At 37.3% G+C, this 10,897-nt stretch overlaps 1 protein-coding gene across 1 annotated transcript in view; it reads left to right on the forward strand.

The window, feature by feature from the left end:
* Nucleotides 1-3,101: 3,101 nt before the first annotated feature.
* Nucleotides 3,102-10,897, forward strand: part of LOC107842884 (dynein light chain LC6, flagellar outer arm) — a 19,759-nt gene continuing 11,963 nt past the window's right edge. Inside the window, exons 1-2 of the mRNA XM_016686928.2 lie at nt 3,102-3,597; nt 3,709-3,814. Coding sequence (XP_016542414.1) covers nt 3,427-3,597; nt 3,709-3,814 — 277 coding nt within the window. The 5' untranslated portion in view covers nt 3,102-3,426. The remainder of the gene's footprint in view (nt 3,598-3,708; nt 3,815-10,897) is intronic.

Raw genomic sequence — 10,897 nt, forward strand, 5'->3', positions numbered from 1 at the left:
TAAGAGGAGCGGGGGCATCTTTCGGAACGCCTTTGGAAGAAAAATCTTCAAGCTTATATTATGGTCTTATGTTTACTGTCAAGATGCACGTCACTCATCTAGAAATTACAACTGATTCTCTTGAGGCAATAAACATACTTGATCACCACTGCGACAATAACAATAAGAGGGTCATAAGCTGACAATAAATAACCTTTTTATAGTATGGTCAGTTCCATCGGTGTTTGTTCGTCACTTGATGGATGCAGACATCAATGAAATTCCTGTTGTTGGGCCCATTAATTATCAAGATTGTGTAACTAGTACTAGGCCTCTTTTAGCTCTTGATAAGCTCCCTGCAACTACTTTTGTAAACTTTTATGATGTATATTATTAGTAATGAATAAAATCATCCTTTTGACAAAAAAAAAAAAACACTTAGCGTAGTGATCAATACTCAACCCACTATGCTAAGTAGGCCTAGAATTCTAATTCCTTATCTTCTTTAGCACATGTGGACCCTACTTCAATTAATATTCATTGAAAAAAAAAAATAACATTAATGCTCCCTCCGCTTTAATTCATGTATACCTGCCACTTTTTGGAATTTAGATTAAATCAATTTTTTTAATTAATGATTAAAATAAATGACAAAATTAAATAAAATAAGAAAATATGACATTCTTTTATGGGTTAGGGGAAGGGGGTAGATGAATGAATTTAATGCAGTGTTTTAAAAGGCAGTCACACGACTTTTTTTGAGGCTTGCTTCGCAGTGAGACGTAGCCAAAAATGCCCCGAGGCGTTGTGGGAAGGTAAAAGTACCGAAAAGTGAATTTCTCAAAATTTGAGGCATTCGCCTAAGCTTGAGGTGCAAATTAAGCGTAAGCCTAGAAAATTTACAGAGTAAAATAATTTTTTCCTGGTAAATCTCTAATTTAAACTTAATACTAAAATATATGGTTTGCAAATATTTGAATACTCAAATCAAAAGTAAAAGAAAACACACAAGTCACACCTTCAAACGTATTTATCGGTGGGCGTCGACTATGCCGCTACTCAAGAAGATACTAGGTGTAGTTTCTTCCTAGTTTTTTTTTTCTTTTTCTTTTAGTCTTTTTCAGGTTGCATAATGACGAACTTTTAAGTTATTTATTTTTCTCTCTTTTAAAATACAATATATGATATATGAGTTCGTAAATATATTTATAGAGTAACGGGAAGGTGAGAGTTGATTAATTATTCTATCTTTTTTGTACAAATTTGTGTTTTTAAGAACATATAATAGTTTATTATATGAAAGTTGACTTTATCTATTAGTTGTATTATACAACTTTGGTTGATTTTTTTCTTGCTGAAACAACTTTAGATACATATTTTACTTATTTATTTTTTTATAATTTTAATGTGGCTTTACTCTTTTTATGTTGATTTATCTCTTTTAAAAAAGATTTATTTTTAATTATATTAATTTATATAATATTAAAAATTAAAAAAATCATGAAACTTACGCCTCATCACCTCAAAACTTATGCATCACCTCATACCGGATAAAATACCTGCTTCAAATTAATGAAATCTTGCACTTTGGCCTTTCTCAGTTCAAGTAGGAAGAACCTGTCTAGAAAAACAATAGCAAACTCCTCCCATTCTATAGGTCCTACGTTAACGCCTTTATCCTTCTTCCACTGCTTAACCCACGTATGATCCACCTCTTATGACAGGTAAGCAGCTAAGTAAGCACCGTAGCCTTACATTTCAAACTTTAGGAACTCTAAGTAGCCGTTTGGCCATGAAAATTAAAATTTTCTGGAGTTGGAGTTGAAGTTGGAGTTGAAATTGGAGTTGGAGTTGTGTTTGGCCATGTCTTTTTTGAAATTTTGTTTTGACTTTTGAAAAAACTTTTTTAAATATGATTTTATGCCCTAACTTTTACGAACTATCAAAATCACTCAACTAAAATTTACCTACTAATGGAAAAAGAACACAATTAGTCACTATTATAAAAATAATTACATATACATGGCCATATTTAATGAATTTCAATTATGACATATATAATATTTACATTAATAGCCGTTTCTCATATTTGAAAATTTTAAATATGGATGTTATATTAACAAATCACTGCTTCCTGTTTTTTAGGTAAAAAATATTATCTTTCAAACAAATTTATTTTTTTAGGAATTTATTTAATTTATTTCCTTCATTTTCCATTCTTAAAAAATAAAAAATGATGAGTTGTTATTAAATTTTAGGGTGTCGCTAATTTATTTCTTTAACTTATACATGAAAATTTTTACCGTGTGTGAATAAATTATTTCTATGTAAAACATGCTTTGCATATTTATGGTATATTATATCACATACCATAAATATATAAATATGCTTAGTATGTTTCTTTATACTTTGTATTTTTATAAATGGGTGCATATGGTATATACATGGTATAAACTTCATATATAACATACTTTGTATATTTATATTATAAATATGCTTAGTATGTTTCTTAATACTTTGTATATTTATATATGTGTATATGGTATATACATGGTATAAACTTTATATATAACATACTTTGTATATTTCTATTATAAATATAATAATTTATATATTTATGGGATAAATATAATACTTTATATATTTATGGGTACAAATATAAATTAGCAGTAAAGTAATATCCTAAATAAGAGAGAAAATTAAATAAGAAATAAAAATAATAATGAGAGAGAAAAAGAGATACATATTAATTAGGATAACATTAAGTTTGAAATTATAACTATCTTATTCTTTAAAACTGCTATATACATAATATTGAAAAAGTAATGTTATAAGGAAAGTTTTATGTAAAAAATTTAAAAGATTGAAATTATATGTAATAATAATAAAAGTTGGAATTGGAGTTGAAAAATTGTGAAAACAACAAAAACCTATTTTCCCTTTTCAAAATTTTTTTTGGAATTATTTTTTAAATTTTCATGATCAAACACCATAAATTTCAATTCCGAAACTTTTTTTTTGAAAAAAATGAAAAAAATTTCCATGCCAAACATGCCCTAATTAAAAATAAAGTGTGAAGTGTACAAATTGGGACACGAGGGAGTAAAATAATTTTTATTTTAGAAAAAAAAGTAGGGGACAATTGAGCAGTGTGACAGTATTAAAGTTAAATTCGTACTCTTTTAACACTCCTGCTTTCACCAAACTAACAGCAATATTTTCCTGTTGCTTCAAGCAAAAATCAAAATAAAAGTAAACTTAACCAAAAGGACAATCTCTTGGAAATCAGAACCCCACGCACATCGCTCACCTCCCCTCCCCCACCTCCACCCCGACACCCTCTCAACTCTCTCTCTCTTACTCATTTTCCACCACCGCCCGCCGCCGTAGAGTGGCTGCTCTATAGTTCCAGCGAAAGATTTTGACGGCTCAAACGAGCTGAAGAGCATGAGCGAAGACGGGAAAAGAGCCGGTGGAGCTCCGGCGGCGAAGCCTACCTCCGATGATCGGAGAATCTCGTCAGGTTCCGGTCCTTATCCTCCCGGTAAAAAAGTTACCATAAAAAGTGCCGATATGAAATCTGATGTTCAAAAGGAGGCCGTCGACATTGCTATTGCTGTATATATTCTTATTATCTCTCTACTATGGTTATGTATTCTTCTCCCACTTATACTGTTATAATTCTATGAATTAATGCGTTTTTCGTGCTTTTCTGTATATGTGATTAAGGCATTTGAGAAGTGTAATGTAGAGAAGGATGTAGCTGAACAGATTAAGAAGGAGTTTGATAAGAAGTACGGTCCCACTTGGCATTGCATTGTTGGGAAAAACTTCGGTAAGTCGAAAGTTTTTGTGTGACTAGTATTGGCTGATAGCTTTAAAAGTTATATGGTAAGCGAAACTTAATTTGTTGTGTGTCCATGATCTGATGGAATAATATGCAATGCATATTTGGAATGATGTGGATCTAGCACTTTACAAGGCAGTGTGTTGAGTTTTCCGACAGATTAAATACTCATGCATGTTGGATGATTTATGAATAGCGTTAGGTGAGTTCTAGTCCTTGTTCATAGAATTATCCGGTACCTATACTAGTAGTAGTACCTAGTACGAGCTGGATTAGTATGAGGCTTTGCACAAGCTTATCTATTTGTGGATGGATCTGATCTTCCTCTATTAGGTGACTTTCTCGAGGTCATATGAAAAAGCTTATCTATGTCTAACCAAAAAGTGTCATAACCTCTAATTTCTGATATTATAGATTTGTTTGGGAGAACAATGAGTTTGCTCAGGTTCAAATCCGGGGGAGGCAAAAAAGTATTAGGTGATTTCTTCTCATCAGCCTAAATCTTGGTGGACAAAGTTACCTGGTACTTGTGTTGCTGAAAGATAGAAAATACCTGGTGAAATAATCAAGGTAGGCAAGCTGCCTCGAATACCACTGTCATAAAAATAAAATTGTATACTAAAAGTGAGATGCGAGATGAGACTAGTGGTGATAGAGTTCGGAATGAGACTATCCGAGAGAAGGTTGGAGTGGCTTCAGTGGAGGATAAGATGCGGGAAGTCCGATTGAGATGGTTCGGACACGTGATGAGAAGGGGCACGGATGCACCGGTTCGTAGGTTCGAACTTAGGAAATCCGTATACTTAACTAGATTTTTTCTCGAGTTAATTAACCTTGTCACAACAGTTAATCATTAGATGAAAGTTTAACGCTTCCAAATCCTCGTTGATAATTCACTTCCTATTAGATTCATTTCTTACTTTAAGAAAATCAATAATTAGGTATAATCTATTGTTTGCAACCAATAGACAACATGCATAACAGAAGAATTATCAAAAAGTTCCTAGTGCCTTGAGAATCTTGATCAACTAATGAATTTATAAGACCAAACTCATAGATCCCACAACTCGGGTTATGGAGATTAGTTACTCATGATATAGAAAGCAACAACATATATTGAATTCATAATTCGATAGTTGGCAATTTACAAACGATAAAGATATATTATTGTTCTTCCTTCTAAACCACAAGAGACTTCTCAAAACCACAATAATAATTCCAAAAACTTAATTCGAAAAATTCAGAGAAAACTCTCAGAAAGCTGCTGTTTTTCGTAAGTTTCAAGATGCTATTGAAAACCTAAAACTTTCCCTTAAATACTTAAGCTAATTTTGGAGTCAAATTTCAAATCCCAGATTTTTCGTGCATAAGTGACGACATCCTCTGACGGCTTATCAGGGAGTTGACGACTTATCAGACCAAGTCGTTAACTCCTCTTTCGAATCCATATTTGCTGCTTACAAGTGACAACCTGATCTGACGGCTTATCAGGAAGTTGACGATTTATCAGGTTAAGTCGTCAACTCTTCACTTCAGCTCTTGTAACTGTCTTCATCTAACGACCTTTCTGACGGCTTATCACAAAGTTGACGTATCAGACAAGTCGTCAATTGTGATCTTCGTATCTGTTCTCTCAAAATTTATCTTTCTTGACATAGTTGTAGGTTTTCATGCATCGTGACTTACCTGCAATATCAAAGAGAATATAATCAAAAACGACAAAAGTTACTTAAGAATTTGCAATTATTCCGACTTAAAAACCTTAAATGTGCTAGCGCAAAGCTCGCACATCAACACCCTCAACTTAAAACAATTGCTTGTCCTCAAGCAACTAACACAGTACAATACTACGAAGCAACTAACACAGTACAGTACTGCGATGCTTAACCAAGAGAATGTAAAGTACATATGAAAGTCAATCATCAAATTTTTGCTCAAAACCTATTACCCTTGCCAAGTTCAATTACTTTAAGTCCGACTGTATATATTCATGAAGAACAAAATGTGGCACAAGGGAATCAAGATATGGCATCTCATTAGCAACAACAACCACGCATATTACAAGTCACACTACCCAAACAAGTAATCAGCTAGCAATGAAACCCATGTGCCCTTACAACAAAGAAGTCCCTCCTAATTCAAACATGAAATCAAGTACGTCAACGTGGGGACAGCCAAAAGACACACACTCTCAGGAAGAAGTTCCAGTCAATGTATGCCAAATACCATAAGTTTGCCCTTATTTTCATTACCGAGGCTTTCAGACAGTTAAGTTGGGATCACTATTGGACTTTTCTTCGGCTTTGTAACGTATGCTTGGGGCTTGTATGATACGCAAGGATATTTAAAGTGACTAAGCCTCCTTGGCACTACACTATTTTTGGGGTCTTACTTATTAACCCTTAGTGTGGTCTTTTAGTCTTTAATTCTATCTCTTTTTACTTTTACAACTTTTCTTTTCTTATTCTTTTTCTACCACACCCAGCCTTGCATTCTTTTCTCTTATTTTACCCATCTTCATACTCATTTTGCATCACGCACCCCTATGATAGCTACCCTCAACTTAGGCTATTTGCCTAAATCGAAGTGCACAATATCCAAGAAGGACCAGGGCCAAAACAGGTTCATTGTGATAAAAATGGGAAGGTGACAAGTTTAACAAGAAAAATAGGCATACAGGCTCAAAATCGGGATCAAAGGGTATTATTCACACATGGAAGGTTATTTAGGCTAAAAGATCCTTTCCTAACCACTATCCTACAACCTCAGTAAGACTAACTAACTGGGGAAGTTATAGATTTAACACACAGAGGAAACTTGGTAATATCTCACACACTTGGCATAAAGGTACATCACAAGCTATTATTATCCATTTTATGCAATTGTTAGCAATGATTATCATGTCTCTAATACCAATGTCACAACAAGATTCACACAGTGGCATGTAGATACATATCACACAGTTGCAATATACGCGCTCGGAGAGGTCTTTATCATTCTAAAAACAATGTAAACTGCCATAGAAACTTATTTCTCTCCTAGTTAACCACAAAACAACACGAAACAAAACACAAACACAAAATGCAAACACAAACAACAAGCCTAAACATGTCGGTTCACTAAGTAACACTCAAGGGTATAGAACACAGACAATATACCCTTGAGGTTGCAAGTATCCCCACCCCCACAGAAAAGAACATGCATTGCCCTCAATGCATATCTAACAGCCTGAAACAACAAGGGATGGGATATACCTGCAGCGCTTCAAGCGCGTGAATCATGAGTCGCTGACTCTGCTGCTACATCATTAGCTGGAACAATCACATCAAGAGCATCAAACTGAGCTGACACATCTGCCACAGTGGTTGGCGGAGTGAAAAACTCCCCAACATTCTCACCAACATTCAACGGAGGCCTACTAGTCTAGGCTCCCATAACTCTCATTCTTAATGCTTCCTCCATAGCTCACCCACCGTTTTCGATATTCGCATCACCTGATTTATCTTCTCTTCTTTGCTTTCTACTCCGCTATTCTTTCTTCATCACTATCAGTCCTTTTTCTCTTGCCTTTATCTTTGTTGTCGCCTTTTTCTTTTCTTTTCTTCACTGGGTTTCGGTGATGTCAAACAGCGGGCCTCATCTTCGGATTCTTCAGTAGTAGGGTTTGAAGGTAACACATTTTGGTGACGCTGCAGTTCCACAATATCAACTTTCACTTTGCCCAAAGTTGCTTTGAAATCTGCAAGATCCGGGGCCGACATGTCACTCAATCTTGTATTAAGACGACTTTCCAACTCATCAACACGTCTATGCAAAGTTTGGAAAGGTTCAATTTCCACTTTAATTCTTTTGTCCATAGTAGATTCAAATTGGCTAGCAAACAATTTCAACTGTGCCTCAAACCTCTTCCCTTGCTTCACCATTTTTCTGAAATTAAGAGGAGTAAAGGCATACTCTGACACCGGTGCTGCAATTACGGGATTCTCTTCGCTCTCATGCACTGAAGCTGCCCTTGCAAAAGATGTTGCCTGTACAGCTTCGGGAATTGACACCTCCATATTTGGCGTTGAAATAGTATCAGTATTGACTATTTGCACTTCATCAGGACAGTACTGTCCTGCTCCTTTGCCTAACACTAGCCTAGGCTGATTTTTATCATACTTGATGGGGTTGTGAGTTTTCTGAGCAGGAATCTCTTGATCTACGCCTGCAATCTCACGTACATTAGCAGCCTCACACAGCTTCGTGACTAAACATGGAAAGGGATATGCACTGTCGGGTCTTGTTGCCCGAATCTTCATTTCATCTGCAATAATATTCCTGAAGTTCAAGGGAAGCTTAGACAAAAAACTCGCCACCAAAACTGTCCTATACTCACTAATAATGTTGTCTCCCGCTGTTGGCATCAATCGTGAGCATACTACGCCCCACCAAAATCTTGCCTCCTGAGTCAGTGAGGCCTTAAAGATGTCAACCATTCCGGCTCTCCCTCAGCTATAATGTTTGCCAACCAAGGACACTGTTTTGCCCTTTCCTTCATCCTAAAGTAGAACTCCGGAGAAGTGGCTGAAGGGGTGAAGTGTGGGCCATAGAGGAATCTGTTGATGGTGTTGATGGTGCTGTCTGAGAGATCCACCGTTACTCCCTTCACTGGAATCTTATGCATGTTGGGCATGTTTGCCGCTCTCTCCTTACACATATTCTCCAGTGTAGTCTGGTAGTTTGCGTAAAACTCCCGAACTAGTGTGTGGCAGAATGATTCACCTCCCTTTGTGGTCCATCCCAAATCATAGTCTTTAAATGCTTTCTCCATCTGGGGGTACTTGCTCAACACAGTAGTAATGATTCTCATCTCTCACATATCGGCCGCTTAATACTTCTTTTAGTTCTTGTCATTCCGCCATGGTAGATTGTGTCTGCTCCAGGTACCTACCATTTGACACTTTCTCGAACACCAGGATTTTTGCATTTAATCACTTCTCCCCTTATCTGAGAATCTTCACCAGTTGGGTGTTCATAAGAAGGATGTTCTGCTGAAGGTTCCTCAGAGTTGGGCGAGTTAGGCTGCTCTAAAGATGGATGGTCAGATGGAGATGTGTTTTCCTCCTTAGTCTCAACTTCTTCAACCACCTCTTCCTCAGGTTATGGAAGAGGTTCAGCTATCTTCAGACTCTGCCTTTTGTTGCGTCGCTGCAGTTGTGGTACCTCTTCCTTACTTTTGGATTCGTTGAGGAGTCTTCGAGTTCAGTTCTCCTTTGTCACCTTCTTAGCAACTTTCTTTGCTTTTCCTTTAAGAGGCATAATCAATTCTGCAGCAAGGACAAAAAGAAATAATTACTCAATGCACAAGAGTAATAATCAATCCAAAGCCAATCAATTTCAATGCCACCCTTGAAAGTGTTTTATCACTGTGATTGAGCATGGGTGTGACGACTTGGTCTGATAAATCGTCACTTATGTGATAGCCTGTCAGCTAAGTCATCAACTTCAGGCAGAATGAGACCAATTTGAACAACAAGTGACGACTTGGTCTGATAAGCCTTCACTTATGTGATAGCCCGTCAGCCAAGTCAGCTCAGAATGTATTTAGGTTGAACAACAAGTGACGACTTGGTCTGATAAGCCGTCACTTATGTGATAGCTCGTTAGCCAGGTCGACAACCCAAAACAGAATCCGCAGCCTACTTTTCTTTCTTTGAAAACTTTTCAACATAGTCATCATTCAACATCAAGCTTGCCAACATGTAGAATTCGATTCTTGAGCTGAAATTTCAAACTTTATTGCTCAATTCAGAATTGGTAACCCTAGTTTTCAGTTTCAACAAGAACCTAGATCCTAACTCGTCTCCATAATCTTGAAAAGCTAAAGTTCTGTGGATTTTTACCCAACAATGGTGCATTTTCCAACTTTAACAAAAATTTGTTCATGAACACCTTTTAGTGATGCAATATGTAATTGATCTTAAGTAACCAATTCACTATGCCTTACTTAAAGTTGCTCATGAACACTTCAAAGCCTACAAAATTTGCATTATTGGGCAATTATCATGACTTACCAAAGAAAAAGAATCAAGCTTGAAACATACCTCTTAGTCGACTCAAGTTGCTGGCTTCCCTTGTGAGGGTTTTTAAGTTGCTAAGACAAGAACAAATGAACTTGACTGGTTTCTCAAAGAAGGAGGAGAAGAATTATTCTAGGCACCCTTTTTTTCACTTGGTTTAGAGAAGATGAAGAGAAAGTAGACTATTGGCTTTTGAAAAGAAAACCAACGGGCAAGGCGAAGTGTTTGCAATTACATAGCCTATTTTATTTGTTTTCGATAATTATCTTCTAAGAAATAAATAAAAAAGCAATTAAAAATAATATGCTAATATTGGAAAGAAAATAAACTAAAGGGTTAAGAATGTGAAAAGATTAAGGTTAAAGGATGTAGGTCGGGTCAACGATGACCCAAAATGGGGCAACATTCTGCCTTAAGGTGACGATGAAATGTGACGGGCTATCAACTAACTGATAACCCGTCACGTAATTTTGGGCCTAGAAAAGACATCTTGACCCGATCCACATCCTTTAATCTTGGTCTTTTCACATTCCAAACTCTATTTTCTTTAATTGATTTTCTTGCCATTATTAATTATTATCTTTAATTGCTTTTTATTTGGTGTTATTGTTTACTCTCTTACGCTCTCTCTCTCCCTCCCCCTCTCTCTCTCTCCCCCAACGGCTCTCTCCCCCCTCTCTCTCTCTCCCTACCCTCTCTCCACCCCCAGCTTACCGGCCCCGGTCCCCGGCGCCGTCGCTGACCTTCGGCGCCGACCCGATCCGGCCGCCGGCTCCGACCAACGATCGCTGGAGCTGACCAGACCGCCGGCGACGACCTCCGGTCGCCGGCTCTCCCTCTCTCTCTCTCCCTACCCCCTCTCCATCCCAAGCGCACCGGCCCCGGTCCCCGGCGCCGTCGCTGAACGTCGGAGCCGACCAGAGCCAACCGCCGGCTCCGACCTCCGGTCCCCGGCGCTGACCCGACCTGACCCCCGGTCGTCGCTCCCCGGCGTTGACCCGACCCCCCC

This window comes from Capsicum annuum, chromosome 1 (assembly GCF_002878395.1).
Source record: "Capsicum annuum cultivar UCD-10X-F1 chromosome 1, UCD10Xv1.1, whole genome shotgun sequence".
Classification (NCBI taxonomy): Eukaryota; Viridiplantae; Streptophyta; class Magnoliopsida; order Solanales; family Solanaceae; genus Capsicum; species Capsicum annuum.